Source organism: Cyprinodon variegatus, unplaced genomic scaffold, assembly GCF_000732505.1.
Source record: "Cyprinodon variegatus isolate N-32 unplaced genomic scaffold, C_variegatus-1.0 Scaffold447, whole genome shotgun sequence".
Taxonomy (NCBI): domain Eukaryota; kingdom Metazoa; phylum Chordata; class Actinopteri; order Cyprinodontiformes; family Cyprinodontidae; genus Cyprinodon; species Cyprinodon variegatus.
Window position 1 is genome coordinate 334,923 of NW_015150900.1, and position 16,358 is coordinate 351,280.

The following is a 16,358-nucleotide window of genomic DNA, read 5'->3' on the forward strand; positions in this document are numbered from 1 at the left end:
ATGGATGGATGGATGGAGGGATGGATGAAGGAATGCTGCCTCTATTTTGTGGAAGACATGTTCTCTCTTCCACATATAAATATGAATCCAGATTTGAGTAAAGAGAATAATTTCCATCGACATACTTGGCCTCAAACAACCCTGATAGAAGAGTAGCTGCAGCAGATAGAAAACTCCAGAGTACAGCAGTTGTTATGATGGATGGGAACACTTCTTGCTGCTTTGAACATGGGCTGAGGCGAAGTTGCTCTCCAGTTCAGAGTTCCTGAATCTCAGCGCTGTCAGAAAACTCTGGCCCTCGGGGCCGACTGCACATGTTTACCCCATTTACGGTTAAACCGAGCAAAGAGAGATGCTCTTCTAAATGGAAAAGGGTTGTTTTCTCCACAAATAGACATTGCATCAGCGAGGCAACGACTTCACACAGAAAATGAAAAGCCCTTATGGTAAGGCACTCTAAATGGAAATGTGTTCATTTAGGTTGAACGACACCGAGTTATATAAGCAGCATGCCTGGATCACAGCTCTCTGCTAACAACCAGTTTGGTTGTGTAGTCGTAAAACCTTTAGATTTTAGACCTACAATTATATTTAATCTGATTCAGCTTACAAATGTTAATCCAAAGTTGTACTTCCACTCTGAAAGTACAACTGCTGCGAAGTTTATGCACATGATAAACAAATTAGGAGCCATATGAACCAAACTAGTTATAGACTTTAACACTTCTTCTTTCTGTGTCAGTATATTACCTAAATAACTCCATCTAGTGTTAAGTGCCACCAGTCATCCTGGTTATAATCTTATTACATTATGACTAAAGTTTACGTTCACTGACCGTTTTAATTAGATTGTAGATGTCTGTGATCCATGTGGGAAATGTGCACATCCATTTAGCCCAGGAGGAATCAGCTATATTGCTTTTTGCAAATGCAAATTATGAATAATGCAAAATTATTTTCCTCTTTCCTTTAGAAATATTTACTCTGATTCATTTCACCCATGGATTACAGAAGCTTTCAACATCTCAGTTAGTTTCAGTTGTGGCTCTTCTGAATGGAAAAGATCAATTAAAACTATTTTCGGTCATCTTTATTATTTCATATTTTTCTATAATGATTTAGATTAATTTACACTAATCGGGCATAGTATAATGACCACTGACAGGTGAAAGAAGAAAAAATAATCAAGTTGAAAATATTGAGCAAGTTGACAAGTATTTTTTTTCCGGATGACTTGCTCCAAAACTGAAGCTCCTGTTGCAGCAGGAGTCTCGATTAATAAATGCTGTATATGTTGCACTGACCTACTTGCAGTTTTGCATAGCTGGAAGTTTGAGCTCGCAGAAGCTCTACATTCAATCTGACAAAGAAAATTAAAGATGGTAAAATATTTAGTCAGTAGATGTGAAAACTACGGAAGAGGATTAGGGCCACTGGGAAAAAAAAAAAATAAAAATCAAATATTAATTTAGTTTAATATGGGAAAGAAGTCAGAATTCTGATTTTTTTTTCTCAGGATTCTCACTTTTTTCTCAGAATTTTGGCTCTTAGTGTAGAAGGGCACCATGAAAGAAGAGATGTGGGAGCACTCAGCTTCACTGACAAATATGTGAGTTGTTTGGAAGGGCCAGTAAAACATTGGTGGAAAATGACAGAATTAGGCAACTTTTTACCTGCCCAACGGGTCCCTGGTGATCCCATTTCAATAATGGAAGAGCAGAAGGTGATTAAAATAAGAGTCAGTTTGTTAGCTGTCAGAATTCTGAGATTAAAAGTCAGAATTCTGACTTTTTTCTTTTATTATACTGAAATAAATTTAAAGAATCAGTTAACTTTTTTATTTTTTTCAGGGGCCCTAATCCTCTTCCGTAGAAAACTAATAGAGATTAATCCTAAAAGATTTGCAGCACTAACTACAGTAAAAAGTCACTCACCAAAGAGTTGATATGGATGGGACTGACTGCATCCGTTTGCTGCACTTTTTAATTTGTTTATTTGATATATAGATATAATTTAATCCTACACTTTTGTGTAGGTCTATCACATAAAATTCTAATAGAAAAATAAAGCTTGATAAGACCTAAAGTTAGAAGTGTAATGCTAAAAAAGTAAGTTTGATTAGTTTTATTTAATGTCATATATACAGTTGATACAAGGCTGGTCTGTATAATCTAATAAAATTATTACATCTAGTTTGACAGCTTCTGATAAAAGTTAACTTACTGTCTCAAGGGTTATGAAACAAAATTAAGATCAACAGGAAGAATAAACAGTACAACTTTATCTTTCAAACATTCCTGATTGTTATACAAAGTGATGGCTAAAAATTTGTGATTTTTGCTGCTAATGCCATTTTATTCAGATTTTTTTTCTTCTGTCTGGCCTTTTCTGTTTCCACAGTTCCCCATGATCAGCGAGTTTGGGGAAGACACCAACTCCTACTGCTCATTTGAGAGTAAAGACACGGTGCTGCTGCAGTCAGAAAACGGCAACCTGCACCAGAGAGTCAACGTCCTGACCCATGAGGTACAAACCCCGATCAGAAAGAAAGACACAAAGGAAAAAGAAAATCCAATTTAACACGTATTCTTTTCTACCATGGATAAAATAAACCCTTTATCGCCCTGAAGTGTTATTTATAGGACTCATTCAGAGGAAATCCTTCTTTCTTTAAAAAACTAATTTAATTACATCAAAAATTAGGTCAGTAAATGTCCAGAGCTAATTAGGCTGCAACAAATGAATAGAACCGGATGTGTTTAGGAATCTCTCCAAGAATGAACTACGATGTCGTGTGACGAACTTCACACTGATGTTTTTAGAGCTGTGTTTGATCTTACTTTGCATAACGTGTCTTTGTGAAAGTTAGACTCAAAGCAGCACATGAAGGCAAGATATGCACACGTTTCATATAAGAACATTTCAGAGTGTTTTTGTTCGGCTCAGCTGTAACCCCACTGCTCTCACAACTGTGTGAACGAGGACACGGGGCAGCGCTAGTGGGTCACACAGGAAGGCCGTGGTGAAACTGGTCGCAGCAGTGGTAACAAACAGAAAAGCAAAGTATAAGAGCGTAGGAAACTACTAGCATGAGACGTCGTGGGTCATAGGGGTGTCTGACACCTGGCATTCAGACTGATGAAATGAAACATGGCAAAAGGAGTGTGCTCTGTGGGAACCAAACCGAAGCAGCACAGAGAATCTCAATATATAGACGTTATACAGACTATACTGCCTGAAGCAAACATTTCAGCCTGTAGTTCCCAAAGTTAGAGAAACAGGCAAACACTAAAAGTTTTAATTCAATAATTTTGTATAATAATATACTAACATTTTGATATCAGTTTGTTAAAAAAAATTTTATTAAACAGAATATACATTGTCAGGGTGGGTTGGTTTGACAGGACCCCTATGCAGACGCTTAGGGGTCTGCATATTGATTTCTTGAACATTAATGACAAAAAGGGTAACAGAAGCAAAAATCCAAAAACATAAATCCACAAAAACTGAGAACCAGAAATACTCAAAACATGGGAGCAAAGAAATTACGACAAACCAGCAAAGAGTGACTGAACAGGAGAATATATGGGAGAGAGAAACAAAGAGCAGGCTAATTAGCAAATTGGGAGCAGGTGTGAACAAAGGATGCAAGAAGGGAGGTAGGGAATAGGAGAGTGACACAAGAGGGCAAACAAAAGGAAATAATAGAAAAGATTTGGTATTAGAAATTCATCATATTTTATTTAGACTATATAGGGGTGGCATTGATGTTTGGTTTTGTTGGGTGCCGGCACATGAAGGAGTAAAAGGCAATGAAAAGGCAGATAAATTAGCTAAAAGGGCTTTAGAGGGGGAAATAACGATTTCAATTCCTTTTGGAAAAGGGGAAGGGAAATCACTTATTAAAAGTAAAGAAATGGAGGAATGGCAAAAAATATGGAACGAAGATAGGAAAGGAAGAAGATTATATGAAGTGCAAAAGTCAGTTCGAATTCGAAACATTAATGAAAGAAACAGAAGAGAAGAAATAATAGTTAGTAGATTAAGAATAGGTCATACCTACTTAAATGACATGCTTTATTTAATAGGGAGGAAAAATAGTGATAAATGTGAGAAATGTGGTGAAAAAGAAAATGTAGAACACATACTGATGAACTGTAAGTTATATGAACACGAAAGGGAAAATTAAAGAGAATAGTTAGAAGTATAGGGCATGAATGGAATCTTAAAGGAATATTAGGAAATGAAGGAAACATAACAGATATTCATAAACTAAGGAAAGCATTGTTTATGTATCTTAAGAATACAAAATTAAAAAATAGAATCTAATAGATGTGAAGTAACGCTGCTACACACTCATGTACAGTAGGTGGCGGTATGCACCTTAAAGTTGCTTGTGATCCGCCATAATAGAAGAGAAGAAGAAGAAGAAGGGCAAACAAGAAATATCTAAGAACTCAAATACAAGAAAAAAATAACTACAACAAAATGATAACAAGGTATTAAAAAATAATAAGGTATTAAATAATAAATGGCACATTTTATTATTTAACATAAAGTTTATTATTTGGACATTCAATGCACACGGGATATAGTAATGTGTTTAATTGCATCCCTTTTGGACTGGCATAATGTAAACCTCTGAACTCATGTCAATCTGATTCTGACAATCAACTGATGATTTCCCAGAAGTCTCAGCCCGCTCTTTGCTAACTGCATTCACACGCATACAAACTTGTGTGACTTTTTAAAATCCGTCTGTATTGTTTTATATGATGTTTGTCTCCCCTTTTGCTTTCCACAAGATTTAGGACTGCATGTATGGTCATTTCTGTATGGTTGCAGTTTTAAGCCAAGCACTGATATAGGATGCGAAGGCCTGGCTTGTGGTCGATGTTTTCATTCAGAGGCGTACTAGCGGGTTGATGTCAGATCTCTGTTTTGACCAGTCAGTTCTTATACAGGAAACTACCTCATACATGTCTTTTTCTGCACCTTTGATTTGTTTATAGGTGTTCAGCCAAAATCTAAAATGTGCATGCATTCTTAAGTGTTAGGAGTTTCTTTTTGGCAACTAAGGGGCAAAACCACACTACTAAAATAGCCCCAAACTGCAGTGGCTTTTACATATGATGAAGTCAGGCAAGATTATTTCAATTTTTAAACTCATCCCCTCTGCTCTAGAGTACAGTTGGAGGGAGACATTTGGTGAATTTTAACAATAGTCTAGGTTTACGTAGCAGGCAAATGTTGCTCAAATTGTATTTTTTTTTTTTTTTGTTGGTATCTGTGTGTTTTATCGCCATCTGAACATCACAATTCCAATATTTTGACCTAATAAAATCCCTCTTCCATAATGGCACTAGATCTGAAATGTAATCAATTGTTCCCACAGTCAGAACTGTCACATTTCATCAGTACAAATCCAAACAAACAACTCTGTAGCGGAAACAGTCATATTTCAACTGTAGGCCATTTTTAATAGCCATGCTCTCTTTATGTTTTAACTTTCTTCATTTTGCCATGATGTTGTCATGACATTGTTTGCTCCCATTGCTTTACAGCTGGTTACAACACAGATACGGCAGCATCTATTATTACTTCCATAAAAAGTGCACTGCTGTGTGATGTCTACATTCTCCTTCTGCTCATGCTGGGTGCTTTGGGGTCATGAACCCTTCAGACTGCAATCTGATGATGTTTTCCTATTAAATATTAATATGAATGACCATGTGAAAAAAAATCATATTCAAACAAAACAAAAAACAAAAAAAAAGGAATGTGCCTTTAAAACTGCTGCGTGAACGTAGCCTTAAACTCCTTTATATGCTGTATTTTTGCCCGAATGTGTCTTGATAAATATATAAACCAAATACGGCTAAGGCTTACCATGAAATGAAATGAGGGAACATGGTGTCACGTCCACACTGGGGCCAGTTCACCATCAACATGGACTGTGACATTTTGTCAGGTTGGAGGGAGAGTCTGAAAACATGTTTTTTTTTTAAGTCTTGCCATATTCTCAATTATATTTAGATTGTTTGGAAATCAGAGTAGGCTTTAAACTAAAGCCAAGATAAATGGCAATAAAACATAAAGTATGTAGAGGTGTCTGAAGTTGTAAATCTACTTAAAAAACTTAACTGAATCAAACATTTTTATTTACTCCTTGTTTTCAACATGAATACATGACATCAAATGTTTTATTTGTGAGAAAAGAAGTTTTGAAGTCACAAATACAAGAATACAAATCAGTACAAATTATAGATTTATGAGTTTAAATCTAAATCCCCTGATGAAGCTTTGGAAGTTGCTGGTTGGTGGTGGTAGTGCACTTGAAAGTTGTTGGTATGCAACCTTTCAACAAGAACCAAAGGGATACAGATCCATTGATTAAACATTAAACTTTGAAATCAGTTGAAAATACGTTTTCAACGTAGATGTATCATAATATTGATGGTTTTATTTTTAGCTTCCTTCTTTTTTAGAGCAGGTCGGCGAACAACCACCTGGTGTGTTACCACTACCACTTACTGAGGGGTAAAACAGATTTGTCAGGGCATGTACTGTAGATTTATACTTGTTGAGATTGTGATCCGTACTGGTTGTTTTGCAAGGTTTTATCTTTCAAACATGTATTTTTTATTTTCTAAACTTGATTTCCTACAGACTAATAGTCTAATGTATGTATGCGTTTACAACAAGAAACTATACCAAATCTTTAATTTATTCACATTTTTGACTTATTTACAAGTTCAAAAAGCTATGCATACATTTAAATTACAGCTATCCCATATAAAGCATTTAATTGTAGCTCTAACTCTGCGTTTTATGGGAGAAGAATCTCCACCTCAGTCTTATTCCACCTCTAACAGGTTTATTCAATGTCTAACCTGTATTTAGCCTCCTCCAGCTTCTTATTAAGTGTCAGGATTAGGTTGTAATGTGAGGATCCAAATGCAGAAACGGGGAGGCAGAGGTGAATTTCTTGATGATTTAATGAAGAGTAAACAAACAACTGAAGCAGGAATCCAAAATCAAAAAAATCAAAAAGAAAAAAAAAGCAAAAAAAACAAGAAACAAGGAAAACGCAAGGGGGGAAAACACCAAAAAGAAGAAAAACAAAGAAAAACGAGTTGGAGGAAGTTGGATGAGGAACCAGCACCGAGGAACTGAACAGAGAGTGTATGTATGGGAGACTAAAACAAAGAGAGGACTAACGAGGAGATTGGGAGCAGGTGTGAACAGAGTAAAACAGGAAAGGAGCTAGGGAAAAGGAGAACACAAGAGGGCAGCAGAGGGCAACAAATGAACTGAAAATAACCAGAAAACACAACAAAATAAGAATTAAACCACTAAAACCAGAAAACATGGAGCAAAGTAAATCTGAGGACTCAAAAGAAAACATAACAGAACCAAAACTGTGACATTAAGTGACCAGATTTTATCTACCTGCTGAAGAAATTAATCCCCACAACATGATGCTTCCACCACCAGGGTTGGTTTGATTGTTAGTTTTCCTTGTTGCATTATTTTGCATCCAACGAAATTAAACTAGGCGACTTCTGAAGGATATTTTGTAAGATGATTATTTTATTTAGAGCAACTTAAGTAATAATACTATAAGAAACTGAAATCCATGAATCAAGGTGCTTGTAGTTAATCTTTATGGTGTCTTGAGGTGGCATATTACATCCAATTTTAATAAACTAAAGCTGTACCTTTTTAAAGCTTTCCACAAACCATCCATGCACCAGTTTACTACACCCATACAGTGCAGACGTGGACAAAATTGTTGGTACCCCTCGTTTAAAGAAAGAAAATCACATTTGTCGCACAAGTAACTTGTATCTGATATAGGAAAACACAGAGCTAATACAGAAAAATTCTATGAACACAAATAAATGAACAGTCAGACATTTTTTTTATAACCATGATTCAACACAATTATTTAAAAAGATATAAACCCCTGAGACTGGCCTGGACAAAAATGATGGTACCTATAGAAAAGACTGTGACCAACAGAACATTAAGGTGTGTCTACTAATGAGTATTACAGGTGTCTACAATCTTTTAATCAGTCTGCGGTTCTATTATAGGGCTACGGGTAGTCGATGTGCTGTTTGGTGGCATGGTGTGTACCACACTCAACATGGGCCAGAGAAAGGGAAGGAAAGAGTTGCCTCAGGAGATTAGAAATACATTTATTGACAAGCATTTTAAAGGTAAACGCTATAAAACCATCTTCAAGGCAGCTTGATGTTCCTTTGATTTCGGTTGTACACATCATTTAGAAATTTAAGTTCCATGTGACTGTAGCCAAACGATGGGGCAGCAGGAGGAAAATTAATGACAAATCAAAGAGACGATAATACAAATGGTAACAAGAGTCCAGAAAACCTTTTAAAGTGAGTAAAGGGGAACTTTAAGCTCCAGGAACATCAGTGTCAGATTGCACCATCCATCATTATTTGAGCCAAAGTTGATTTAATGGTAGAAAACCAAGGAGACACCATTGTTGAAAAAAAAAATCATAAAATAGCCAGACTGGAAATTGCCAATCTACATTTTGACGTGCCAAAAAAACTTCTGGGGCAATGTCTCATGGACAGATGACACAAAAATTGACCTTTTTAGCAGAGGCTCTCGGCTCTGTGTTCACAAATGGAAAAGATTAGGTCCCTACTGTGAAACATGGAGGAGGCTCTGTTATGTTATGGGGTGCTTTGCTTCATGAGTCACAGTGTGTCTTGAATGTCTGCAGGGTACAGACATCTCAAATCTCAAGACTACTAAGGGTTTCGAGAGAGAAATTTGCTGCCCAGTGTCAGAAAGCTCAGTTGAAGGTCAACAGGGTAATAACCCAAAACAAACTGCTAAAAAACAACCAAGAAGGGCTAATAGGAAAACAATGAACTATTCTGAAGTGGCTTTCTATGAGACTTGACCTAAATCCAATTAAATATCTTTGGAGGGAGCAGAAACAGGCACTTTAGAAAAGACACCCTCAAACCTGAGACAACTGGAGGACTTAGCTCATGAGGAGTGAACCAAACACCTACTGAGAGGATTAGAAGTTACCCACCCCCCTACCGTCCAAATGCTTTCTTTCCATATGCTTCAGCAAACTCTTTCCCTTGCCTGACTTAAATTTCTCTTATTTCACTTTGTTTTGAAAATTCTCACAGTTCCCAGGTCGACCGGATAAGGTTGTGTCTCACTTTGGTATACACGATGCCACACAGTAAACAGATTTTAACCACAGAGGCATCAAATGTTCCTCTTTATTATTTCTGGTGACATCAGGGAAGTGCTGTGTAGCACATGCTGACATATAATAAATTCAGTGTCCTAGTTTCACCTGGTTACAGAACATCTTATGGGACATGTTTGAGGACACTCTGTGTAGAGCTTTCTCTTCCCCCGTTTCCTTTGTACGGAATTTTGGAAACTAATAAGATGAAAATATGTGGTTTTGTCTCTCTTTAGCTCCAGAAGAGAAAGGAAAGAGAGGAGCAGCTGGAGGATGTGATCCAGGCCTACGAGAAGATCCACATGGAAAAGAACAACCTCCAGAGGGACCTTGACAAGATGGTCAGTGAGAACACTTACAATGGAGAATCTCAAAGTATTTAATAAAGATTTTAAGCAACAGAGCAACACCACCCAGCCCATAATGAATGTGGATTTGAGAGTTAGTAAAAATCATCCTTTAAGTCTTGCCACAGATTTTTGTTTGGAATTAGGTCATAAGTTTTCCGTGGCGGCATATTTAGTGTTGTTCTTAAAAGGTCTTTTTTAACCTCTAGGTACCACCATTTTCTACACATTAGGATAATTGGATACATTAACTGTTGGTTTTCCTCCACACTATGGGCCTGATCTTCGAAGATTCAGAATAAGTGTTGCTAAATTATACATGCAATTTTCTAATAGTGCATGCAATAATTTGAATGTTGTGAGTGATCTACAAAGGTTGCTTTGCAAATATTAAGACATGCAAACCAGTATGGTTCCTCCCCATTAAAATGTGCAGATTGCATGTTCTACTGGCAGTTAAGAGAAAGGAAGATGAGGTTCTAGGCCATGAAGGAGGTAATGATAAAAACTATTAAAATGATCATTATATTAAATATAAGACTTTCCATGCCAGGTTAGGGAGGATATACTGCCCCTAGTGGAGGAGTTTAAGTATCTTGAGGTCTTGTTCATGAATGAGGGGAAGATGTAGCAGGAGATCGACAGGCGGATTGGTGCAGCATCTGCTGTGAAGCGGGAGCTGTACTGGTCTGTTGTGGTAAAGAGAGAGCTAAGCCAAAAGGCAAAGCTCTTAATTTACAGGTCGATCTTTGTTCCTACCCTCATCTATGATCATGACCCAAAGCTAATGACCGAAAGAACGAGATCCCGGATACAAGCGGCCGAAATGAGTTTTCTACGTAGTGTGTCTGGAGCTGAGTTATACAGGGAGGACTCTGAGTAGAGCTGCTGCTCCTCCATGTCGAGAGGAGCCAGTTAGGCATCTGGTTAGCATACTTCTTGGACGCCTCCCTGGTGAGGTGTTCCAGGCACATTCCGCCAGGAGGAGACCCAGAGACCGACCCAGGATACACTGAAGGGTTAATGTTTTTCAGCTGGCGATGGAACGCCTTGGGATTCCCCTGGAGGAGCTGGCCCAAGTGGCTGGGGAGGGGAGTAAGAGATGCAAACTTTTAGATTTAAAAAAAAAACATTAAACAATATTTAAGAACTGTATTTGTTATTGTTTTTCATTTCAGTTTAATTGTACAAAGGGTGTCTGCTGTCTTGCTGTATTCATTTGTGCGTACCTGCAGACATTTTTAATTTTTCAATATTATTGTACTATCACTATTTTTGACAATCCAACATTTACATGCACACAGATCATCTCTCAAGCATATTGATGAACTCACACACGGAAAAAGGTTTGCTCAAACTGTCTGTTTTATTCCAAACACAAATCAGTTTACACCTTCTTTGAAGATCTGCTCTGCACATACAAACATCTTTGTACCTGTTTTAAGATGTACAAACCCTCTGAAGATCAAGCTCAATGTGTTTAACACACTGACCTTAAGGGTTTTTTGTAGATCTGTTGTATTTCTTGTACCCCCTACCTGGCCTTTGCCAAACTGTGTTTTTACACACCTTGGCTTTCTTCTTACGATTCTGTTACATCAGGGAAGTCAAAGGAGTCCCTTTGGCCTCAAGACCAACAGAATAAATCCACTATTATTAGATAACCTTAAAAAAAATACAAGTATATATAAATATCTATCTTAAAAATGCATCATTAATGAAGTAATAATGAAGTAACAGTAATTGTTTTGCGGGGGCTTAAAAGTAAAGAAAAATACAACCTTTGCAAATGGAGTCTGGGCATATTTTATCTATGAGATTTTAATATTTTTTTAACATGGTGTTATACTGGTACTTTAAGTGTGCTGTTGAGGGAATTGTATTCAACTGTTAAATAAAAAAAAGAAAAACCTGCCAAGTGGGTTATGGTTCTAGTCGAGTCTGTGTGTGTTTGTATGTCTGTATGCAGGAAAGTTATGGAGTTTAATGAATTTTTTACTAAATGTGCACCTCAGTCCAAGAAACAATGCATAAAATATTGACGATGATACGTGTCAGGGTTTGGTTGTGGTTTTTGAGGACCCAAATGCAGAGGCAGCGAGGCAGAGGTGAGTTTCTCGAAGATTTAATAGAATGATCACAAACCACTGAGGCAGGAAAAATCCAAAAACCAACTTAAAATGTAACACAAACCAGAAATCACGAGGAGCCAGGGTTAGAAGAGGAAAAACAAGGTAAGACGAGGAACCAGCACTGAGGAACTGCAAAGGGGAGTATTTATGGCCAACAGAACAAAGAGAGGACTAACGAGCAGATTAGGAGCAGGTGTGAAGAGTGGAGTCTAGAAAGGAGCTAGGGAAAAGGAGACTAACACAAGAGGGCAACAAATGAAAACCTAAGAACTCAAATATAACCATAAAACACAAAAAAATAGGAATTAAACCACTAAAACATGGAGCAAAGTAAAACTGAATACTCAAATAAAACATAACAGAACCAAGACTGTGACAATACGGATCACCATCTGGATCCAGGAATTCTTTTAAGGATTCTGTGCATACAGGTATTAAAGTAAGGTGAAAGTCCCAATACGTCTGAGTGCTTTTCTGGTTATACCTACATTAAAGATGTTAGTTTTGTTCTTTATCATTTATTTTAAAAATCCATTAAGAGTCACCCTGGAAAGTCCAAAAGGCCGCTAGAGGCTATAGAGATGCAGGTTACAGATCCCTGTTCTACATGGACAGAGCTGCGGAGTGCACTACTTATGATTTAGTCCTGTCAACAAACTGCATTGATTAAGCAGATATCTGCAGCTCCTCCAGAGTTACCATAAACCTCTGGGGTGCTTCTCTCACCAATAATCTCCTTGCCTGAAGTGTCAGTTTAGGTGCATGGCCATGTCTTTGTAGGTTTGCAACAGTGGCTTAAAACTTCACATATTTGTCCCTGACCTGTTTTTACCGCGTCCCTCTGTCGTCATGATGTTCTTTGCTCGCGGATGTTCTCAAAACAAAAATCTGAGGCTAGAAACAGAACTACTGGAATTATATTTAGATGTAAAAAGAACCACAACCAAAGTTTCATACCTGATTGGTGGTTTTTAGCTGTATTAACTGAAGCTTTGTGCTAAATTTAAAACTTTCTATTTTGATCCAAAGAATATGACTTTTATCTTGATTTCGCTAAAGAATGTTTGTCCCATCCATGCATTAATATCGATGCATTGGAATGGTTTCATAGTTAGCTGATGATATGATAACATACAGCTATGTGTGTTCTGCATAGTTATTGTACCTTATATTGTTGTTTATTAAGATCTACATTAGAGGGAGCATGTAGCGATTGTGCCCTTAACAATACATTTCAAAAACAGGGCACACAATTTCTAATATTTTTAGTAAAGGGCATACAATGTACGCCCGTAAAGCATTGCTAGCTAAGAGCCTGATCAGCAGGGTAGAATTCTACACTAAGGTTCAATACTATGAGAACAATGGTTCTTACACAGCCTGCATTTATACGGATGTTGCTAAACACCTTGAAAAGGGCAGTCTCTGTATGGTAGACGTCAAAGCAGCTGCTCATTGTTAGGAAGGTGTTTAGCTGTTGGAAACTCAGCTTTTTTTTTTTATAATCTTCCTTATAAAGGGGATATTTGAGATTGGCCTGTAGTTGTGCAGTATTCACTTGTATGAGTTGCTGTTTTTCCACTGGATTGAAAATGGCTCTTTCTAGGGTCTGGGAGAAAACACCTGACAAAAAGGTTGCATTTATTATTTTGGTTAAATTAGGAGTTATGAAAGGCAGAGCTTTATTATGGAGATCATGGGTTAACCATCACGACAGCAGCGAGAAGATTAATTAATTGCTTAATTATTAGTCAGTCGGTCTACAATTTTGGTTGTTGTACAAAAAAATATTATATAAAATATCATGCTATGTTCTGCTTTAGATAAACTACTTTATGTTGATTAGTCACATTAAACCCCCCTGAATACATACAGCACATGTAGTTATGCAGCCGTAATGAGGTTCTTTGTCTTTTTTGTCTTGATATTAACCCCAAAATTGTTTTGTTTTCCTCTATAGTATTCCTTTGGTTTTGTTGCAGGCCTAAAGAAAAACCCTGGATATTTAGAAACTTGCTCATCTGTTGTCCATGTACTTTGATTTTGTATTTTATTCCACAATTCTCATTGCAGAGACACTTCTTCAAATAAAACCATTCATTTGCTCTGAGGCAGTAAGTTAAAACATAAGTCCCGTATCTCTAAAAAACAAAAAACAAAAAAAACAATTGAGCTAAAATTCGTTTAACATTTTATGATAGCAGCCTGTTTCAAAAAAATTTCCACAAAAAACAAAAAAAGTACACAGCTGTATGTATAAAATCACAATTTCTAATGAGAAAAAGCAGCAATTATCTGGATCCTATAATAATTTCATAAAACAGTTTTAGGGAATTAGTTTGATCAATTTAAATCCCTTTCTATAAAGTTCTATAAAGAAGTTTATCCTTCTACCTCTACTCCAGGAGCTGGAGAAAGGAGCATTTATAATTCAGCTGAAAATATGCAGGTTTCAGATAATCAAATCTTTCAGTGAAGGCCCTTTATTATCTGCCAAGCAAAAATAAATGTATTTTCACAACGACAATGAAACAAATACTTGTTTGTCCTGGCCTGACCAAAAATATTTTTGGAGAAGATTCAACTTTGCACATTTCTTTTAATTATTCTCCCCTGACAAATTAAACCATATGTGATTTAGCTTTCCCTTGTGCATCTTTTTTCTGGTTAAAACTTGAAGAATTTCATTTAATCTAAGTGCTTACAAATCAACACCAGGCAGAGCTGTCCAACTGAACAGATTGGCTGGCTGAACTTCCCTCGGTGCCCTACCTATGTAATAAAACATCTCACTTGACAGTGGAGTCCATCTCACAGAGTATCTTCAGCAGCTTTAAGCTGTCAGAGTGATGAGGGAACGAAGCGTGCCAGAGATGTTGGAGCCGCCACCTGGCAGGGACCATCACAGTGTCACCTGCAGCTCATTAATGGGATTTCATCTGCAAACTGCGCCTAATTCGCCTGCCAGCCTTTCCTTCACTTACTCACTAACACAATCTTTAAAGGGAAATACATTTAAAGTAAGATGCTTTGTTAAAAAATTAAGACTGATAAAGTTAAATGCTCAACCCTTTTATTTGGGCTTAATGGCAAAAACAATGAGATCCAAGAGTTATAGACAGCTGCTGAATTACTGATGCGCGTTTCTCCAAGCCAAAGCAGCAGCATTAAGCTACGTTCTATTTAAATTAAGTACTTTAAACATTAGAAGTAAGTGCTTCCTACATCGAATAACTGATTGGACCATTGAAGTGGTATTTTTGTTTTTAGAACTGTGAAGCACTTTTTCAGAATAGTTTGAATTGGAGGTTTTTCCATTATGAACCATCTGTTAAATGTATTCTAAAGCATATCAGTCCAGTTTAAGCTGAATTCCAAAACTCATATAGCTTATGTTGAACTCATTAGAGTTTTTGTTACTCTGCATAACTCAGATTAATGTCTGACATATTGATGTTCCATTATCTCCTGTACTTACTGGTACAGGGAGACAGTGGCATCAGATGTAGGAGTTTGCCCTGCAATGGAAGGATTGACGGTTTATCGCCCCATCAGTTGGGGCAATAGATTTTACTTTTTACTACCTGTGATGCTAACATTTTACTTTTTACTAGCAAAAAAGGCCAGAGATGAGTAGTTAATAGTTACATTTTCTTGAGCCCCATCACACCTTATCGATTTAGACCAGTGTATGCTTGACGTACGAAAAATTTGGCAAAAACGCTGGCATACTTTGGATAAGTTACGAGTACAATTTGTATAAGTTATGTGCACGCTGAAGTATGCTGAAACATGCTGGTACCATCTTGATGGGTGTCAACGTATGCTATACTGTACATGGGGCATAAGTTACAGGTAAGTTATTTGATTGTTGACCCATGTCAACCTATGTTGACCTATGGTGTCTAGCTTATCCAAAACCTATGAGTAACTTGTGCATAACTTAAGCGTGACTTATCAAAAACTTATGTCCAACACATACGTTAATACTCACAGGCACTATCAACAAAAGCAGACATGACGTTGAATCTGTTGCGACTGCAAACCCTCTTTCTTTTTCTTTTTAGTTATTTATTCTTTTTTTTTTTTTTTTTTTGGCGGGCGGCAAACAGCCGTTAGGTTTATACCAAATAACATCAAATAAATCTTTTTATGCAGGGCAGGCGTCTCCAGGCACATCGCTGCCCCTCTCAGGACACTGGCTTGTGAGATTTAATCGGCACTACACAGCCGTCCGTTAGTTAGGCTGTTGTTGGACATAAGTTCTGGACTCATTTTGAATACTCTATGTGTACGCCCAAAATTTAGAAAATGGCTTCAGTTCAGACTATGCCAGAGTTTTAGGAGATTCTTGGACGTTGGGCACACGCTGGCTAAATCATCTTTAGTTACATTTATGAGAGTAACGTTTTAATAAAGAGTTACGTTTAGTTGTAGTTTTACTGCACTATACTTTTTCATTTTACTTGAGTAATATCTCAATGAAATATTGCTACTCTTAAGTAAAATATTTGGCTACTCTATTTGCAGTGACTTCGCTGAATAATATTTGACACACATTTAAAGCTGCAGTCTGTTACATTGAGAAGAGAGCAGACTTCGACTGAAAATTTGAAGAAAAACAGG

General features: G+C 37.0%; 1 protein-coding gene across 1 annotated transcript in view; it reads left to right on the forward strand.

Annotated features, from left to right (window-relative positions):
* tbkbp1 (TBK1 binding protein 1) overlaps positions 1-16,358 on the forward strand; it is a 103,868-nt gene that overhangs the window by 58,447 nt on the left and 29,063 nt on the right. Inside the window, exons 3-4 of the mRNA XM_015389071.1 lie at positions 2,401-2,526; positions 9,490-9,594. Coding sequence (XP_015244557.1) covers positions 2,401-2,526; positions 9,490-9,594 — 231 coding nt within the window. The remainder of the gene's footprint in view (positions 1-2,400; positions 2,527-9,489; positions 9,595-16,358) is intronic.